General features: G+C 44.7%; 1 protein-coding gene across 1 annotated transcript in view; it reads right to left on the bottom strand.

Annotated features, from left to right (window-relative positions):
- The window catches only part of PRDM6 (PR/SET domain 6), a 99396-nt gene that overhangs the window by 21421 nt on the left and 56194 nt on the right, over positions 1–21781 (bottom strand). Inside the window, exons 3-4 of the mRNA XM_036280727.1 lie at positions 10962–11089; positions 7311–7435 (exon numbers count right to left, since the gene is read on the bottom strand). Coding sequence (XP_036136620.1) covers positions 7311–7435; positions 10962–11089 — 253 coding nt within the window. The remainder of the gene's footprint in view (positions 1–7310; positions 7436–10961; positions 11090–21781) is intronic.

Genomic DNA, 21781 nt, shown 5'->3' with positions numbered 1-21781 from the left:
GAGGTCCAGACCGAAGCTGGTGGTGGTGCTGACCAGGGTGGCGGCAGCGGAAGTGCAAATAAATGCACTTAAGAACATACAACCAGGCCTGGCCAGTGTGGCTCAGTAGTTTGAGCGTTGGCCCGAAGACCAGAGTTACGGGTTTGATTCTGGTCAAGGGCACATACCTGGGTTGCAGGTTAAATCCCGAGCCCCGGTTGGGGTCATGCGGGAAGCAACCCATCTATGGGTCTCTCTCACATGGATGTTTCTCTCTCTTGCTCTCCCTCTCTCCTTTCCACTCTAAAAATCAATGGAAAAATATCCTCGGGTGAGAAGTAACAACAACAACAACAAAGAATGTACAACCAACAGGACTTGCTAACTGACTGGATAGAGGGTGAGGAAGGGCAAGGTGCCACGGTTTCTAGAAAGAGCAGCTGGATGAGAGGCAGTGAATGGGGAGAGGCAGCCGAGTTTGGGAGTGAGTGGAATGATTTGTTTCACATCTTCAGTTTGAGACGCCTGGGAGACACGGAGTGGAGATGTGGGGCAGACGGCGGGACAGGAGTCTGGGCCAGTGGAGAGGTCTGCATTGGAACCGTAAACCTGGGAGTGCCTGTCCTCAGTCAGGTTCCCTGGGAAACAGACTCTGAAATGGACACGTCCGGTTTTGTGCACAGGTTGACTGGGGAGTGCTCCTGAACCCACACCTGCTGGGGAGGGAGGCAGGAGGATCCTGTTGAGAAAGGGGACGATCAGGTCTGGGGCTGGGAAGGTCCTTCAGAGTTGTCCTGCTTTGGGACCAGGAACCAGTCCTTGGCCCCTCCACTGACCTGCAGTGGACGCGGCCTCCATGAGAAGAGAGCAGGACCAAGGCAAAGAGGCTCTCAGGCGATCAGTGACTCCTGGAGACACGCTCACCTGAGACCCGCCAAGCCCCCCACTCGCGGGAATGGGGGAATGATGCCTCCACCCTGTGCCGGCGCTGACATCTAGGCAGCACAGCGGTGTCCCTGTGTCTCATCATTTCTGCGTGAACGCATCTCCACTGAGTGACCTGTGGGAGTCCTGAGCGGACACAGAGGCATCCCAGTGGGGTGACTTCTCCTTTATTCTTCTGGGACCCTACCGGTTTCTCCACCTCTGGACAAGTTTTCATATTCGTCTCCTGGCCCAGGGTTCCCAGGGTTCTGTGGGCAGAACAAAACCAAGCCCATACATTCCCTAGCGAGGGCTGCTGTAGAGGGTGGGACATTCTGTTTTCATCCAATGGCTCAAGAAGGGCAGTTCCTTGGCCTGTTAGCTGGAGGTTGGCATTTTTCTCGTTCTCATTCAGGGATAAATCGGAACTTCCGGTTCCTGGATTGGTATGAGGAGTCCGAGCCCAGCTGCCCACTGCATACAGGGGCCGGGACCTGCACTGATCCTGGGCTTCACCCCCGCCCGCCCCCACCCCCGCTCTGGCCATCTCAGGGCCCCTGCCCTGTGCTCTAGCTGTAGCTGTGGGCTTGTGTGCCCTCTCCTGGAGCGAGTTCCTTGGGACAGGGTCTGAGTGTCTGCACCCCGTCACGATGCTTCCGCAGGCCCCGTACACAGATGTCCTTACTAGATGGAGCTGGACTGTACTTTCAAGGTTCATGGATATAAGGCTTAAGCAGGGCCTTCTTTAGCCCAGGGCCGAGTTTTTTCATGATCAGAGGGACAGTGAGGGTGAGGAGCACTACACAGAGGTGCCGCTTTTTACTTTCTGTTCCTTAAAATCAAAAGAGAAAGGCAGGCCTCCCCGAGGCTGCGCTCCCTCCAGCGCCAGCAACTCCTGGCTGCCCCCGGGTGTCACATTGCACTTCCTCCGCTTCAGGGCCAGGCCGAGAAAGCAGCAGGGAGACGTGTCTGACATTTATTCCCAGGGTTTTTTTTTTAATTTCCTCTGAAATGAATATGAATACGCCATGGTCTTTACACTCTGCAGGAGCTAATCCCCCACTGGAAGCGCTTGGGGAACCTGGTCCTTCTCGCGGATGCAATCTGTCGACAGAGGCTCCTTCAGGCTCCCTGAAAGGCCGCGGTGGACGGAGGGGCTCTCTCCTTGGGGCTCTATTACGTTGAAAACGGTGGCTTTTTGAAAGAAAATAACAGAGGAATTGCTTCCAGAGCCCGAATGCCTGTGTGAACGCTGCCTTCTCCTTGAGGTGGGCAGGCTTTCGGGGCTTGTCCGGGCAGTGCGTGCCCCCCACGGCGCCACGGCCACGGCCACGGCCACGGGGCTGGTTACCGGAGCCTGAACCCACTACACATGCTCAAGGAAATGTGTCCTTGCGATGCTGAAAGAACCATGGGAAGAAAATGATATTTTTACCAATGTAAAGTGTTCAATAAGTATTATTCAGTAAGTAAAATCATATTTTTCTGTAATGTCTTGGGCCAAGTATGCATTTCATTAAAAGAGAAAAATCTGGCTGAGCCTGGCCAGTGTGGCTCAGTGGCTGAGCATCGGCCCATGGACCAACAGGTTAGAATCCCGGGCAGGGCACATGCCCGGGTTGCAGGCTCCATCCCCAGCAGGGGTTGTACAGGAGGCAGCCGATCGATGTCAATGTTTCTCTCTCATCAATGCTTCTATCTCTCTCTCCCTCTCCTTCCCTCTCTTCTCTCTCAAATCAATAAAAACGTATTTAAAAAAAAAAATTTAATCCCCCTATATTCAACGGCAATAAGATTCTCGATACTTATCCAGCGAGTCGTTATTAACTGTTTACTGTGTGCACAGCACTACGAGGTGGCTCTGTAGAGGCATTTCACCAAGTAAGTTTTTGATCTTAAGAAACTTTTTTTTTCAGGTTTTTTTAATTTTTTTTTTTTTTTTTTTTTTTAATTTTAGAGCAAGAGGAAGGGAGGAGAGAGGGAGAGAGAAAGAGAAATAGTGATATGCCATTCCACCTAGTGATGCATTCACTGGTTGCTTCTTATATGTGCCCTGACCAGGGATTGAACCCGCAACCTTGACATATTGGGACAACACTCTAACCAACTGCACTGCCCGGCCAGGGCAAGAAGCTTTTTTTTGCCTTTGTTGACACTGTGAAACATTTCACTTGTTACTTTTTATTCAAATGAAAAAGTTAAGGTAAAATACAGTTTTTAGTATTAATTTTCTCCCTTTTAATAGACATAGCATTTATAGAGGAGGCATTTTAGCTTTCGGAGATAAAGGACCACAGATAGGTGTAATCCTGTGTTGAGGGAGGGGAGAGAAAGACTAGGAACAATCTTTATTAGCTCAGGGTACAGGGAAGAAACTGTGGTTTAAGTTTTAGGATAAGATGAATTTCATGGTGATGAACTAACTGGCTTAGAACAATAAGAACTAAGCAAATATCTGACCACTATTTATGAGGACCAAAACATACTAGATGTCTGGTCTACCTGCCTTTTTTTTTTTTTTAAGGTACCTAATTTATTTTGTGGCTAGGTCAGTAGGATAAAAACTGTCTTAGAATTGCTAATCCAGTTGAGATGGTTTAACTTACTCAGGGCTGTGAAAGGCTATGGTTACATTATCTGCCCTTTCACACACTTGTGCTTTTAAATCACGTGAGTATTTTCTCTTACAGAATAAGGAATCCCCATTATAAGCATTCCCAGGTCTCTCGCTGAGTCATATGGAATGAGAATCCATCTTAGAGTTGCAGTCAAAGTCATATATCTATCCCCCCCACTATCTAATGAAGCTTTCTGCTGGTTTCTTGGGTGGCCAGTCACATGACAGATATATGAGTTTGAGACAGGAACTGAAATAAAATTCCTTTAATACCTTTAGGGGGAAGGGGGATTGTCACTGTTGAGCATTTTCGTCAGTGACTTAATTCCTTCTAAACTTCCCCATACCCTTAGTTAGAGCTCTGAACTCAACCCAAAAGAGCTGCTCAGTTTACCTACGGAATCTACAATACTTCTGGCTGCTGCGGCTTTGCGAATTTTCTTCCAAGGATGTCAGGTGCTAAATGATCTAACATGCCCTGGTAGAGTTCACTCAATACCCTCATCAGCCACGCTTCACACAGGTTGGACTCCAGGAGAAGGAAGGACTGAAAAGCAGATGTTTACAGAAAATACACTGGTTTTTTTGTTTTGTTAATTCTCACTCAAGGATTTTTTTTTTTTTTTTTTAATTTCTCACGCGAGGACTTTGCATTTATCTTCACACAGAGCGGGAGGGAGTGAGGGCGGAAGAGAAAGAGAAACATCGATGTGAGAGACAGAAACATCAATGTGAGAGAGACACATCGACTGGCTGCCACCCACATGACCCCAACCAGGGCCGGGGACAAACTGCAACCGAGGTACATGCCCTTAACGGGAACCGAACCCAGGACTCTCCGGTCCATGGGCCGACGCTCTAACCACTGAGCCGAACTGGCCAGGGTCAAAGATATATTTTTTTTCCATTGATTTTTAGAAGGGAGGAAGGGAGGGGGAGAGAGAGACAGAAACATGGATGTAAGAGAGACACATCAATTGGCTGCTTCCCGCACGAGCCCCGACCACGGCTGCCCACAACCCAGGTCCATACATGCCCTTGACCGGGACTTGAACCCTCAGATTGATGCTCTAACCGCTGAACCAAATCAGCCAGGGCCAGACAGTACATTTTCTAACGGCACGATGGCACCGAACCTGAAGACCAGACGGTACACCCTTAGACACACACTTTCAGGTGCCTGTGAACAGCTCACTGGAATCCTCCAGCTCGACCCCTGAACCCTCTCACCGTGACAACGCCGTGAAGCAGAAGCATGCTGCAGAGGTGTGACTCCCACCCCGAAGTTCCAGGTCAACGGTAAGAAACGCATTTCCTAGGTCATCACTCCACAGCAGTTTCCCTTTCTGACTCGCAACTCAGCAAAGAGCCATTCCATCCCTCCAGTTGCTCAGAGCGGAGCCTTGGAGTGATCTTTGACTCCTTTCTCTTACTCAGCATCCAGTGTGTCAGCAAGTGCTGCTGGCTTTACTTTCAAAATATATCCAGAATCCAACCGTCCCTTCCCACCTCCACCACATCTCCAATGGCCCACACCACCATCATCTGTCCCCTGAATTCCTGCTCCACCCTCCCCCTTACTGCCTCTACTCAGCAGCCAGCGTCATCCTGTTACAACGCCAGTCAGATCACATCACTGTCCTGCTCAACTCAGCAACAGTCCCCTTTTACCTGGTCCACAAAGCACAAAAGACAGGGTCCTGACAGTGGCCACCTGGGCCCCACAAGATTCCCCTCCCCCCAACATCTAAGCTAACTTCTTCCCATCTCACTCACTCCCACACCTATGCCAACCTCTGTGATGCTCTTCCAACAAGCCAGGAACATCCCCACCTTGAGGCCTTCGCACTTCTGGACAGCTTGCCTGGAACACCCAAATAACACACGGCTTGTTCTTTCCCCTCCTGTGTCTTATCCCAAAGTCACATTTCCAGTAAGGACCTACCCTGGTCACTCTCTAAAACTGATCCCTAACTCCTGGCACACTTTACCCCTTCTCTGTTTTGTTATCTCTACAACACTGACCACCACCTCACAAACTATTCGCTCATTTATTTGTTGATACTCTGTCTCCCCAGGAACGTAAACTCCATGAAGGCAGGGGTTTTGGTCTATTTTGTTCACTGCTGTATTTGTAGCTCCTAGCAAAGACACTAGCCTACAGTAGCTGTTCGATAAATATCTGAGCAATGAATGAATGAGCGAACAAATGGCGAGTTGGACTATGTGCTATGTACGTTAGAACTCTAGGCTTCACTGTATTAATTCCCAGATAATCCTCAAGACACACACCATAATAACGTCTTCAGAGTATGTAACAGGTTTTATTATAGGAGTTTGGGAATCCTTTTGGATCAAATGCCATACTTCAGAAGGTGAGGTATGTCAAAGTTCTATGTACAGACAGGCCTATGTCAGCAGATCGGGGTGGGGAATGGGGGGCTGATATGGGTGCTTTTCTGTCCATGGACCGAGAGCTAGTGTTAGGGAAGCTGGGGCATGGAGCCGTTCTGGGAAGAGAGAGCACACTGACCCCCACGCCCACATCTGCCTCTAACACCAAACGCACACTCGGTCCAACACTTAAGATTTTCTCCTGTGCAAACAGACACTCCCTCAAACCGGGGTATCACTGCAGGAGAGAAACTTTCCAATGGAAACTTGGGAATCAGAGGAATGTGCTATATGTCCAAAGATTCATGTTTTGATTTGAGATTGGTTTTGGGTTAAAGTAGAAAAGGAAAGTTGAGAGTACTACGCCTTTTGAGGATTCTATTTTTCACAAAGAAAATAAAGGCAACATGGAAAAGAAATACCTGGTCATCAGCATTTTATTCAGTAGTCATATGAACTTTTTTTTTGGAGTTTGTGTGTGTAAGAGAGAAAGTGAAGTGGAGAGGGATATAGTAACATGAAAGTTGTTTTCACATTCAAGTTTCTCTCAGTTTCTTTTTCTGTTGCATAATCCCGAATTTGCAGTTCACAGATCAATTTTGTGACAAGGAAAAAAAAACAATAGCATCCTTGAAACCAGTGTTTCTCACTGAAGCACATCAGAACTACCCAAATATGGAAATCACCTTAAAATCGTTTCCAAAGAACTGATAAAACAAAACTATAAAGTGAAAGTGAAAACTGCTGCAAATTTGCACTTGCTTAGATGTCCGGTTATTTTTTAGAAGATAGTGGCTGCCATGGGACGGATGACAGAAGGAAATGACATGGTTCATTCAGGCTAAGAAATGTAGAGAGACACAGGTGCTCAGTCATACGTCTCCGACTTTCACTACCATTTCTCCCCGCAGTGACTACCTGGGAGGAAGCACACCCCTCTGACGAGGGAGTGACTGCTGATGAGATTTTGATGATGATTTTCTCATCATTCCGGTGTCGGGTGGGGAGTGACTACCGCAGGACCGCACACCCTTCCGGGCAGCAGGTGTGCCTTACGCTGCCCCGGTAACCCTGGGAGGTGGTAAGCACAGAACCAGACGCACAGTAGGCACTGAGGAGATGCCAGCTGCCTTAACACTGATGCCGGCGATGACTTAAAACGGGGACAGATGTTTTGACATTGCAAACAGGCGAAGAAGCACTGGCCTGTACAAGGCAAGATGCCCTGTGAAAAAGCAAAGGACATCCAGGGAGAAGCAAGCACGGGAGGGACTTGGGCACGTGTGTTCCGTAGCAGAGCGAACCGCGTTTCAGGGGATTCAAACAACACTCTTACAAAGTTAGCTTTAAAATAGGGATTTCGAGATGTAAATTGAGAGCTAAAATAAATTCTTACAGTTTTCATCCTGGGCAATGCATTGTAAGGGGATCCCAAAGAAAGACGTATAGCTGTCATTGTACCACACCAGAAGCTCGGTGCCCCTGGGAATATCTATACAGGCCCGGTAGAATATATTCGACCTATTCAAAACAAAAGAAAACCCAGCTTAGTAATAGGTAGGACTCATGCGCCCCCACCCACATTTTTATTGCCCCGAAAAAGTTCTGCCCGTCTCCACCTGAACAGTTTCCATTTGTAATAAATCGGCACCCACCTTATCATCGTTCCCGGCAACCAATTAGAGCCTGTAACTCAGTGTGATAAACAGCTCACAGTTTATTTCCTGAGTGTCCCTTCCTAGAGTGTCTTGGCTGAAGAGACGGATATGTGACCCAGGAGACAGCAGAAAGGAAGAGTTCATTAAAAAAATATATATTCCATCTCACATTGATGAGAAAATTCTCTCTCTTGGTAAATTGCAGATACCGGTGCTTCCACCTTGTACATAAATTAATACTATTGATTTCTTATTTGAAGGAAAAGCATTACGTGTATTCTTGCAACTTGGCACTGGGAGTTCTCAAATTTGTAACAGAAGTTCAACAGCTCTGCAATCTAAGGATAGAGAAAAATAAAAATCTTCCCCATTGCCGTCCTTCTCAAGTTAGATCCAGGAGGAGAGAAAACCCCTCTTATGGGAAACAAATGGCAATTCAATAAACACAAGAGGAGCACTTTACTAGGGTGGAAAGATTACACTCTGAAATGATAGAGTGAAGGTACCCAGAAGTAAACATTTTTTAAACAGCTTTGGTACTGGAAAGAAAAATCTACAGATTAAAAAAAAAATGAGACCACAACTGGTTTTCTCAATGAAGAATTGCTGCAAATATTAGCCTCAAGTTCAAGACAGAAGTGTTTAGGGTTTGTGGGCCTTAAATTCAGTCTTTCTGTAAGGACTTGGCTGTAGCAGGGCAATTTGTTCCTGTACAACACTGCAGACAGAAGGCGAATCCTTCACCACATTTTTCACGGCCCTGAGATATGCACTTGTCAACATATTTTGTCACCACAAAGTGGCTCTTGGCAATAGGATCATAAAGATCAATAAAAAAGTGCAGATCCTCAATATTTTACTTGCAGCTGCAAAAATTTCATTTATCTTGTTATTTTCCTTACTTGCTGCCATTCTGTCTCACGAGGGCACTGCTAGCTAAGCAGAATGTTTTTTCCCCACATTCTATGAATATCTGACAAAAACTCCAGCCAGTTGTCCGGACCTCACTACCCTTCCTCCCTCTGCATCCCCAAGCGCTGTGCATTTTATTAATTCTTTCCACTGCTACATAAAAAAAATCAAAATTGGAGCCGGGCTATAAATCACTGGCATCTCCTAACTTGAGAAAAATTGAGTCTACTTTGTACTTCACCCTTGTAACATTTCATCTCTCGGTTTGGCTTCCCTTAATATAAACACAGCGCCCGGCAAATGAATGTGCTAAAACCAAATGACACACTTTGCCGCTGAAAGAGCAGATCTGTTTTCGAGCAATGGGTGGTCTTCTGAGGCAGGAGGTAGGCCGAAAGGGGGAGGAAAAAAAGTGTAAGCGTACACCGTTCCTTACAAGCGGGCAGAGCTTCCAAAACTCGCAGAAATCTCTGCATGTTGAAGCACATCAAAGGGATTTTTCCCTTTTCAGATAATATTTCCTTTGCTGACATGTATTTAGTATTGTGGTTGGATGACTCATAAAGATAGCTTCATGGCGTCCCAACACAGTTGAAGCAGAACGCACGCCAACAAACATTATTGTCAGCCTCAAAATAAAAACAAAACGTTCAGCTCAGGGTCAATCAATCAAGGGCGCTTTGAAGAGAATTCCATTTAGATATTACAAATCATAACAGAATGAATCTAAACCAGCTGACTTTTTGTGAAGAGGACATTCATGCACAATAAAAATTAGGCTGGCTCTTCGGGGTCCAGCTTTTCTATTTTCTTACTCTTGGACGTGGTCACTGGTGATGGATGCCAGTTTTTCTTTTCTTTTCTTTTCTTTTTTTTTTAATTGTGTTTTTGTAGCTCATTTTATAAAGATCTGAAGTAATCGAAAACAGATCGGCAGAGCGAACTTGAAGTTTAAGGCCCTCATGAAAGGGGAGCTATAAAAACCCACTTCATATTGACAGACAGGTAATGACTTACTCATGCCCACCTTCCTCCTAGGGGTTTCTTATTGGCCCAAATTCAGACTTTGCCTCAAGAGCTCCCTGGGTGCTCGTTACAGGACCAGCCAAACTATCTCTTGCTGAATGGACAGGCACAATCTTGACTAATTCTCTAGCTGCGAGGTTCATAAAAACTTCAATACAGAAATGCAGTTGCAATAAAGGTGAGTGAAGCCCGTACGCGGCGGTGTAACCAAATACTGCCGTGCGGTTTCGCTCGAACCCTTATTTCATGAAATACAACTGCAGAGGAAACCAAGGCAGTGAGAAGGCCCATGCTGCCCAAATGCGTTCCTTTTGAGCTGGAGACCTTCAGAGAGCAAGCCAGACTTGTGTAGCCTTTAACCTGTAAAGGGCGTAAGGCTCTTTCTCTCTCTCTCTCTCTTTTTTTAAAGGCTTCATTTAAAAAAGAAAAGGAAAATAAATAGCCACAGGCAAGACTCCAAGTTGCCGAGCTCTGGGCCTCCTGCTTTGATGTGTCAATGGTGCCTAATAAAGCTAAACAGTTGCTTCTGATTCTAAAGGGAGCACGGCTGTTTATAACTGAGGTCATATATTTATATGGCACATGTTTTCGAGGGATTTTTGAGAAAAGGCGGCTTAGTGGTAGGGCTTTTTTCCTATGTGATCTGTTTCTGCCCTCTTGTCTCCACTCCAGCCTTGTTTAGCACTAAATGGAAAAGCTTGACCAACAGGTGCACTGAGCAGATGTGGCTCAGCATCTGCTTCTCAGCCCCCCAGAGGCCTCCCTGTGAGACTGAGAAGTGGGGGTGGCTCCACCTTGTCTTTGGGCTTTGTGCAAACATCTTGGGAAACCGGGAGCCTCCCGGTGCTCTGGAACCACCTCATCTCCTGAGGCATAGTCTGAGTTGTCCAGCGACCAAAGCCCAGTGCCTTGGCTCCTTTCCAGGGATCAGGAGTGGTTCCTCTGGTTCAGATATTGCTCCTGAGCATAACGGTTTTGGAAAAGCAGCCTTGGGAAGGCTGAGAGTCCTCGGTTCCCCGGGCCTTTGTGCAAATGAAACTGTTCCTCCTGGGAGAAGGCCTGAAGGTAACTGAAAGCAGGGGACCTGGGCTGGATCTCTGCACTTCTACCTGTGTGTGCACACCTCCGCTGGGGAGCTCGCCCGTCAGCGGGTTTGCTGGGCTCATTCAGCCAATGTGGAAGTTCAGGCGAGGATGTGGAAATAACTTTACCATATGCATTGAATGAAAGAGGCCTTCTACTAGGGTCTTTATTCCTGAATTCTCATGCAATTACTGTTGCAAGACCTAAGGAGATTGCAGAAACCTAGCCAAAAAATACGTCTGCCAGTCCTTTCAGAGTTCCTGCAAAGAGTCCTGCAGAATTGTTTCAAAACTAGCAGCAAGCCTGAATTTATATATGCAAGCCCTAGGGCTTCAGCTCTGTAAGTGGTAAATCGAAATATACTTTACCTGTACTGAACTACTGTTAGATTCTGTTCTCCGCAGTGCCTTGCACATCGGATATACCTCATCCAGCTCGACTTACTAGGTTCCCCACCATCAATAAAGTGCTGTAGTGTCCCATCTTGGTCATATATCTAGAGAAGAGGTCAGAAGGTCAAGTAGTTAGAATGAATCATCAGCAATCATTTTCCCTGCTTCCCTTGGTGTCTTTATGTGTTGGCTGCAGAAATTTATTGTCCTTAGGTTTACTAGTGCTTATTGATGCTTGTGGAAACTCACCCAGAACAACAGAAAATATTTTTTGGTGATGCAAGTCAATCACACTTTTCTTATCAAGCCAATCTTCCCTGTATTAAACATATTTGTGGTATCTCAAGGATGTGAGTGACCATGTTTCCCAAAGAATATTTAACCTATTTTGACAGGCTACTCTTAAGTAATGAGCTGCTGGATAAACAAAGCAAGCTGAAAGGAGAGGCCACACTGACATGGCTGGACATCCACATTAAAGGCCCCCGGTCTCCAACACACAACGGTCCGGAGGCCTCCGGAGGCAGTCACCGTCTGCTCTATGAGCTGGACGACACCTAGCACAAGGCAGTTGGAGACCGATGGAGCCGTACAGATCTGGTGGAACAGACTCTGATTTGGATGAAAGAAATGGACTCTCACCTCGCAGAAGCTGTAGGACTTCAGCTCTCTGGACCTGAAACTATTAGGAGAGGAGTCATCAAAAAAGAGAGACCCTCGAAAAGGGAAAGAAAGAAAAAAACCGTTTTCTATGGATTCAAATGTCTTAACTGAGGCTGGTCTAATAACGATTGCCTTGGGTCATCTCCAACAGATTTTCTTCCAAGACTGCATTCAAGGCAATGAAGTCTGCTTCAAAGCAGGCAATAAGCATGGGGCAAAAAGTCATGCAAAACAACGGGCCAGCTGGGCACAGTGGAGTCAGTGCCCACAGCAGAGGCGATCAGCTCCCGCTTCCAGAAACCAGGTCGGCCCTGGGCACCTGAGAGGATGTGGTCTCTTGAGAAGCAGGAGATCAGGGGTTACATATGGACAGCAATTCTAGGTTGTTCCCCATCCAAGGGGCATCCAGGAGCAAGTGGTACAGTTCTCAGGAGGACCACTGAGAAATTGGACCTTTTCAAATAAAATCAGCAGTGGGATCTGACAGAGTATCCCCAGAGCTTCCTGAGAAATCATGTCTCTTACTCTTGTTAATCAGCTTTTCCACTTCTTTCCAAATAGTCACGGAGAATACGTCTTACAGAGAGCCTCATTGGCTACATTTAGGTCCTAAAATTAGTATGGTCGTTCACATTAATTTAGCTCAGTATTTCTTCTCTGGGGACCAAAAAGCTTAGTGATGACAGTCTCTTTCTCTTTCTCTCTCTCTCTTTTTTAAATCACCATTTTAAAACAGTTTTCTTTTCTTTTTTTTTTTGCTTTTCTTGAACTCATTTGTCTCTACCCACAACCCTTCCATTAACCCCCCACAAAGAAAAGACAGACATGAAACTAATAAAGACAATTGTCTGAGAAGTCGGGATGGCATAGCATGCCAGAATGATCACAGCTGATAATCCATGTAGCCCGAGAAGGAATAAATTCCTAGATTACATTATATTTCAGATTAATGACTTATTTAAGTTCCCAGTTTGGGGATGACAGCAGAGAATGAAAGTATTTCATATGGCGGATACATCTGTTCCATGAGCCCACCCAATGACAGACTTGGTATTTAGGTCAGATGACCCTGTACTTATTTTATTGTTGTTTTTGTTTTCGGTTTAAGAAGCTGGTTCAAAGATTGAAGGTCTCAACCCCGAGCCTGCTGTCGACAGCCCATGCAACACTGAACAAGGCCATCAGTTCCTTAAACGCCACTGTTTATCTATAATGGAGCCAAAAATGTTGATGGCCCAGCCCTCCGCCCTGTCCTTTTCCCATGAACAAACAAACCTTCCAAGCGGACTGCTGGTGAAAATAATTATGAAGCAATCTGTGCTTCTAGCCAATGTCCCCAACAGCAAGGAAAACTCTCTGTAACATTCATATGTAGTGGGAGCGACCTGCAGTGTTAGTTCATCTGAACACCAGACACTGGCCAAACAGTCGTGCAAGTGAGCACAGTTTAAAAAGAGCTTCCTCCTACACTTTCATTTTAGCGATAATTTCCTTAAACTAAGCATACTGTGACTGCAGAACCCTACAATTCTTGCCTGCTTAATGAAACTGCTACTCACCTTGAAGAAAAGTAGATGGCTCCTTGTCAGGCTTTTTCCAAGTATCACAAAATGTAGAACATGCATGAGGCGGAGCCCCCCTGGCTTCAGCTAATCCTGACATGAAACTATTTCACATGAAGCTGCAATGAAAATCCCATGTACCTAATTAGAGCCCATAACCATGCACCCAATCAGAGTTGAGGAAACTGATATAACCTTGATGATGGATCCTTTTCTTTCCCTTAGTCCCCAGAGTCCAGTTATCACAAAATCCAGTTGAATTTGCCTCTTAAACTTTTCATGCGTCTCTCTCTCTCCCTCTCAAATCAGCTTCCTTTCTCATGGGAAGTATTACATCAGCCTCTTAACTGATCTTCCTACAGCTTCTCCAACCCATTTTCTAAATGGAGCTGGAGTGATCTTTCAAAACACAAATCTGATTACCTCCCTATCACCCAACTTGCCCCAAAATAAAAAGCTTCATAAATGTCATAAAATGTCAAGTCATAACAACGCATGTTCCCTGCATGTGGGAGCTCACATGGCCAGCACCTCCTATCAGTTAGCAGGGAGGCCAAACATGTGCCTTTCACTTGACTCAAGATGACCCTGGGCCTTTTCTGTTAAGAGGCAACATTTCAACTCAGTGTTCTTTCAAAGAAAAGGAATGGACCAGAAGGCACGCATGCCTATTTCTGTTCATTCTCCTGGTTAAAAGAGAATAAAATTGGGGAAACTCCCAAATATGAGTGCTAAATCGGAATTAAGGACAATTTCTCAAAAAAGACTCTTAGGTTCTAATTTGGATCCCTCATTAATCTCCATCACTAGCTCAACTTTGTTTCCATTTAAGAAGGGCTCTGGCCCTGGCCAGTTTGGCTCAGCAGTTAAAAGCTTCGACCCGCGGACCAGAGACGCCTGGGTTTGGTTCCCGCTAGTGGTTCTCAACCTTCCTAATGCCGCGACCCTTTAATCCAGTTCCTCATGCTGTATGTGGGCGTATCTGCATATGTGCGGACCTGCCCGGAGACGGATAGAGGAGCGGTGACTCGGTTCCTAAGACCACTGGAAATATGTATTTTCCGATGGTCTTAGGTGACCCCTGTGAAAGGGTCGTTCATCCCCAAAGGGGTCGCGACCCACAGGTTGAGAACCGCTGCGCTAAGGGCATGTACCTCAGTTGCAGTTTGTCCCCGGCGCCCGTTGGGGTGGTGTGGGTGGCAACCAGTCGATGTGTCTCTCTCACATCAATGTTTCTCTCTCTCTCTTCCTCCCTTTCTCCCTCCCACTCTATCTGAAGATAAATGCAAAAATGTCCTTGGGTGAGGATTAAAAAAAAAAAGAGCTCTGTTTAACCCGGCTGGTGTGGCTCACTGGTTAGGCATCTACCCATGCACCAAGAGGTCGCTGGTTCGATTCCCAGTCAGGGTACATGCCCAATCCCCAGTGGGGGGTATGCAGGAGGCAGCCCATCCGAAAGAACACCTGAATACCGCACAGTTTTTCTGAAAACTGTAGATTTTATCTTGAATGAACACAATTGACCAAAGTTTTCAATGTTTGCTCTGTCCTTTCTAAGGAAGCTGAACAACTGATCTGAAGGTAAGGGAAATACATGTAAAGAAACACAAAGGACACTTGATGAGAAAGGGGTTAGATTCTGCAATCGAAGACCCTCAGAGCTGTGGGAAGTACAGCTGGCACCTTTGTCTTAGACAGCAAGTTCCAGCATCACTGGAAGAGTCTAAGATGGCACAGCCACACTAGGAAACATGTTGGCAATGCTGAGATGCAGCTGACTGTGCACAGCCTTTGTTTGACTCAGCACTTTCCCGCCCAGAAGCCACTCCCCTGAAACTGACAGGTGCCCAAGGAGACAAGTTCAAGGGCATTCTTTGTAGCACTGCTCATAATTAGAATCACCACATGAATAAATTGTGGTTTATTGATTCAATAAAATAGTATAAAGTACTTAAAATGGCTGAACTAGACCTATTTGTATTAAGATCCAGTTCATATAAATATCAAAAATATACGTTGACTGAGAAAATCAGGTTGCAGATTGATGCATATGATACCACTTGTTAACATTTCAAAATATATAAAATATACAAAATATACTCTTAATAGTCTACCTTATAGCAGTGTATATTATGATATACATATAGCTATCTATCTCCTTATCTCTCTCTCTCTCTCTCTCTCTTTCTCTCTCCCACTCTCTATCTCCCTCTCTCCCTCTCTTTCTATCTCCCTATCGATCGATTGATCGATCGTAAAAGTCTGAAAAGGCACACTGGAAGGATTCCTGATAACTTCTTCATAGTACTGGCCTTGGGAAAGGAGAGAATGGAAGAAAACAAAATTGACACTTTTAACTGAAATGTTTCATTTTCCTACCAAAAAAAACAAAACATTCTGAAGCAAATACGGAAAAGTGTTAACACTTACTTTTTTAGTGGCCTGTACAATGACATTTATATATTATACTTTTTGCTTTTCTGATTTTCCCCCCATAAAAATCAAAGACAGAAAAATAAAGAATAAGAAAACCTAGCCATTTCATTCTTTGTAGTTTAGTTTTTGCGTGTGTTGTTAAAATAAAGAAGCTGACTATTTTACCCAAGATTAAAAACTACACTTATGTTATTCCCCTGAGAAAAATAGTTGTAATATGTATCACTATAGTATCAACCACTGATTTGTTTTGTGATTGTTGCTGTTGCTATTTTAAAACCACTGGTTTTGGTCTGTACTTTCTCCTTTATTTTGTATTAATGGAAGCAAGAAACATAAAGGGAAGAGGTAATTTTTACCTTATTTCAGGGAACTTTTACATTTTTCAATTCAATAATACTTATGGAGATGCAACATATGTGGTTGAAATAATGATCACAAATCCTTCCTCATTACAAACCATGCATGGCATTAACTGAAAACCACCAGCAAAAAGCATGTTTTATTGCAATCCTGGATATTAGGAAGCACCACTCTCTCTCATGATCATATTTTCCTAGAACAAGAATCTACTTTAAATGATAATAACATGAGTTAAACATGCACCAACATTGTACGTTATAAACCCTGGTCATGAGTGGTTTGTCCATGGCTTTGCCATTTACAAGTGTTGCCACTTACCTTAGCAATAATCCTCATCATCATGGAAACAATGTGAGCCAGAGACTGACTTGGACCTATTTTAACATAACAGCAAGAAAACCGTCTTCTGAATAAGAATTTGTATATATTGGTGACTCTGAGCAATCTGTTTCTATAAAGTCAGATTTGCAGACAAGTGGCTCCTAGGCTGAATTCAAACCATCGACCAACATTGATTTTAATGTTGAAAATTTTACCTATTTCTCATTTTTCTTGGGGAAAAAAATCTAAACATGGGCACCCATTCTCTGGCAATCATCCAAGGGAGCTGAGAAAAAGAAAGTGTCCCCTTTAGAACGGCCATGTGCTTTCCTGGTTTTCCACAGTCCCTACCACTCCCTATTGTCTTACATGCATTCTCAGTAATTTACTGACCTCCTTGTCCTCTTTCAGCATCTAAGTGTGTTATGCCAACTGTAAAGGAATTATTGTTGCCCCTGAAAACCAGTCTCTTACAGCTGGGGCCACGTTCAAGGGAAACCGTTTGAACTGATAGCCGGGAAACACTACAAACATTCATCACGCCTGTGCTGCCCAGAGCCATCCTCTGACTGAGCCCGGCTTTCTGTGCTGTAGTTTTCCAGGGAACGAGAGAGCAGAGAAAAACATTCATTTCTTTCATTTTTACCAGCAGAGGCTTTCAATGATCTTTTTGAGCAAGGGATCCTTTTTAATTCAAAGAAGTCTTAAATGTAATTCCGCTATAAAAACAGATAAAAAGTTGCCCTAGTCCACTATAAAAACAGATAAAAAGAAAGTTTCCCGGTCTACTATAAAACAGATAAAAGAAAGCCCATCAGGAGCCAGCTCAACGAACCTCACCCTTGCTCTGAGGCGTTCCTGGACCTCTCCAAGGGCCCGCAGTGAACTGAGGGACCCTGTTTGGAAACCGCAGGCAGCACACTTCCCCCAGCAGGTAGACCTCCATGAAGAGGTCAGTCACCAATTCTTCTGCTAGAACACGGAGTACCGTGGCCAAATTTAGAGCCTAGGAAAATAAGATTTGGAAGGGACCTCAAAGACCGTCTGTTCCAACCAAATCAGTTTACACATAAGGAGATGGGGTCTCCAAAAGCTGGGGACTTAGACAAAGTAAGACTACCATTAGTCAGGGGCAGATGAGGCCTAGTCTCCGGGGGTCCTCACTCCCCTCTATCCCCTGCCTCCCACCAAAGTGGGCTGAGGCCTCCCTCTTCTCGTTTGATCCTGCAAATACCCAGAAGAGAGTCGGTGATCTTAACAAAAGGTGAATTATAACTAAAACATTTATCTGCTCCTCCCAGAATCCGGATCCCTGAATTTTGGCATGAAAAAAAGAAATGATCCAAAGGTTTTATATGAAAAGGATGAACAGTTTTGGGGGAGCAGAGAGACCTCTCAGGCTCCCTCTGCGTTGGCATGCCCCTGTGCCAAGGCTCGACACCAGCATTTGGTTTTGTGCTAAAGTGCCAGCCTCCTTCAGCTTTTGCTGAGCAGCTGACATGAGGGAGCATACTTTATGCCCAAACATCTAACACAGGGCCCAGCACACAAGAGGAGCTCAAAACATGCTGAAGTGAACTGAACTGAATTTTCACAGTAATCCTTTAGCTTCTTAGAGATCTCAGATTTCATTCTAAGCTTGAGAAGAAACCACCACTAAATGCAATCAAAACTTCATTGTAAATACTAACAACTAGATTTTCTTTTTTAAATCTTTACCTAAAAATATTTTTCCATTTTTGTTCAGATAGAGTGGAAGGGAGAGTGAGGAAGAGAGGGAGAGAGAGAAACATCGACGTGAGAGGGACACATCAACTGGCTGCCTCCAGCATAACCCCAACCAGGGCCAGGGCGAACTGCAACCGATGTACGTGCCCTTAGACAGAATCTAACCCATGACTCATTGGTCCGTGGGCTGACACTCCTAACTGCTGAGCCAAACCAGCCATGGCACAACTAAACTTTTTTAGGAGAATATGATATCCTCCTTGAACCTAACTTCTCTCAGTACTATAAAATGCAAGGATGAAGCCCAGCTGGTGTGGCTCAGTGGTTGAGCGTCGACCCATGCAATAAGAGGTTACCAGTTCGATTCCGGGTCAGGGCACATGCCCAGGTTGTGGGCCCAATCCCCAGTAGGGGGCATGCAGGAGGCGGCCAATCGATGTTCTCTCTCATTCATGTTTCTATCTCTCCCTTCTTCTCTTTCTAAAAATCAATAAAGCAAAAAAATTAAAAAATTAAATACAAGGAAGAATTTCATAGGATTAAAATGTATTCAACAATTACCATAGAAATGGGCTGAGGAGAGAGGACTTTGGGATTTTTCCAGTTTAGACCTGAGAACCCAGCAGTGTTCAGGTCCCCTCACAGCACAGGGCGGATATGGGGATGGACAGATATAAAGACGGATTCTCGGATTTCCTCCACCTATTCTCCACCCTGTGCCTTTATGTGGCTCCACCTTTCTGTAAAATTCAGAAAATTAGGGTTTCAATAATCAAGTGTATTAGTCATTTGAGAAACTTATTTAAAAAATACACTGTTAACTAAAATAGATAAAAATGTTTTCCTGTGAGATTCCTCTATGTCGGTAGGTAGAGGTGCAATATTCTGTGGCCTGTGGACAGCCAGGGGTTATGACCTTGTTTTGACTGCAAAAAGTTAAAACCAGAATACCTGTTGCTAAATAAAAGATTTTACCATGAACAGTGTGGTTGTTAGTAGAGACTTCTTTTTTTTAATCCTCACCCGAGGACATTTTTGCATTTATCTTCAGATGGAGCGGGAGGGAGAGAGGGAAGAAGAGAGAGACACATCGATGTGAGAGAGACACATCGACTGGTTACCACCCACGCGACCTCAACCAGGGCCGGGGACAAACTGCAACTGAGGTACGCGGGAACTGAACCCGGGACTCTCTGGTCCATAGCCGACGCTCTAACCGCTCAGCCAAACCGGCCAGGGTTAGTGGAGACTTCCTTAAGTATTACCAGTGAAAACACGCAATGGGAGAGAACAGAGTGCGGAGGTTCAGAGCGTGCATTAGTGTGTCAGCTCCAATACCTGTGAGCTACCACTGTGGCTCCACCAAGGGTGGCCGGGTTACTTTGGGCAGTTACGTAGCTTCTTGAGAAAGTTACATAGACCGTCTTTTTTAAAAATGGTGCTAATGATGGTCCCTCTGTCAGAGGACTAATAGGAAAATCAAGTGAGCTAGTATGTGTAAAGGACTCAAATGTGCGCTGGGCACGCAGTAAGAGTCCAGAGAGCATTAGCTACCCTTTAGGCCATCACTATAGTTATATGGGAAATATCAGCTCGGGTGTAATCTACTATCTGCTCAGGGACACTGACCACAAGATAGTATGTGCAGCGTATGTGAATTCATGAGTGCTACTTACCAGACCGTAAGCTCAAGGAGGGCAGAAATATGTTTCAAATACTTTTAAAATGTACCTGTAGCTACCTTACACAAAACTTTGTACATACCAGGAAATTACCTTCTGTTGGGAGATGGAGAAGGAGAAGTAGAGGAGGAGGAGAAAAAAATTGGAAATGACATAAGGGAGGTGTAGGAGTAAACTAGTCATTCCAATTTATGTTTTTATCTCCCAGATGAGTTTATAAAAAATGAGACAAAATATTGAAAATGCCAGATGAATGTGAATACTATCTAGAAAATAATAAAGAAGTGTTTTCTTCACTCCTACATTCTCCATTTCCTGAATTGAACCAGTCTTCAGTTTAAGACAGTGTTATAAAAATGTCATCCAAAAGACACAGGCACCCACCGTACCATTAAGTGCATTCCTGGAGCATATCTGTAACTAACAGGTAGTTATTACAAGTGTTTTAATTAAGTATGGCTTAAGGACATCAAAAGACCTCTTCACTGAATGTCACCTACCATGCAAGATTGCTTGACCTCTGAGGCCACTGACATTTCTGGCCAGAGGAGGTCCAACTTACAGTGCCTCATTCCTACCTGAACAAGGGACATGACAAGGTAGGCGAGCTGTCTGTATAATCGAGAGTGCGTGGATGAAGAGCAGGGAGCATTTGTGGACGGCAGCCTGGAGCATCCGTCTCAATAGAGATCCCTGCTAGCCAGGGCTTCACAGCACCACTGTGGTCCCCTAACCTCTTTACTTTTATCCATTCCATTCAAGCTCAATCAAGGCTTGAGAAGACAGACTCCAAAACAGTGCATTCATAATGAGTGAAACCACCAAACCCACCTTCACACAAAGAAAGAACAGCCCTGTTGTGTGGCACGGTTGGTTGGAGCATCATCCTGTACACCTAAAAGTTTTTAGTTCGATTCCCAGTCAAGGAGCATCTTGGTTGGGGAGCATACAGCGACAGCCGATCAATGTTTCTGTCTCACAGAGATGTTTGTTTTTCTCTCTCTCCCTTCTTCTCTAAAATTAATTTAAAAAACAACAACATATCCTCGAGTGAGGATTGAAAAAAACAACAACAAAGAACAGCGGGTCATACACATCTATGTTGGATCTTAGTTTAGGAAATACTTTCACAAGCGTATTTGAGCCTTATAACTGACCTCACAGGCAGGCTGGAACATTCTCCTGTTTTACAGGTAAGAAGCCTTAGACTGCTGAGGGTCAACGGCTTGCCCACACTCAGACAGCTGGAGAGGATGACCAGGACGACACCCTCGTGGATCGCAGGCTATCACCTTCCTGCTTTTTCATCCCATCCCATCTGTCCTATCAGGCAGAAATAGTAGAGCTCTTTCTTTAAAAGCATCTGAAATTCTCCAAATGAGGGCCACAAAAATGTTCATAGTGATTAATAATGTCATTTAGAAAACATCCCTATTTTCAGAGTAAATGTCAATTTAGTGAGAATTACTTAATCTGTCAATAACATGTGCACAGAACAACCATGCCATGAATAAAGACACAACTCCCCAACGTCGCGTTAAACCACTCTCCTTCCCATAGCGACCGGCCATAATGACCAGGACATCAAAAAACAGGAAAGGCCCAAGTTTGTGGGTGAACATGCATGCTTTACAAGCAAAGCTTCTTCCTTAAAGCAAATACTGGCTACCGTAGCCCTATTTATTTGTGTTCAGTTTTCCAACTTTTTTCTCAAGTATATAATACCATAGGTGGTTTTTCTTCATTTCAATCATTTCTTCCTCCTCCCTCCATTAGAATGCGCTTATTTTGTTATTTCTCATAAGAAAACTCTTTCCTCTCACTTTGGTTTGGAATATTTTGGAATGTTTGAAATGGCACAATTTTGAAACGAGGCTTCAAAGGCCAAGTAATAAACGCCCCATAAAATAAATGAGTAATGGTTATATACACCATTGCTGTATTTTCAGTAATGCTGATATAAAGCTATATACTGTACTTTGTCAATTCACATTCATCAAGTCCCAGAAATATGAGAAAATCATTAGAGGTTTATGTTGAG

Source organism: Molossus molossus, unplaced genomic scaffold (genome assembly GCF_014108415.1).
Source record: "Molossus molossus isolate mMolMol1 unplaced genomic scaffold, mMolMol1.p scaffold_m16_p_3, whole genome shotgun sequence".
In the NCBI taxonomy this organism is placed as follows: domain Eukaryota; kingdom Metazoa; phylum Chordata; class Mammalia; order Chiroptera; family Molossidae; genus Molossus; species Molossus molossus.
The sequence above is the reverse complement of the archived record's forward strand: the minus strand, read 5'-3'. Positions and strand labels throughout refer to the sequence as shown.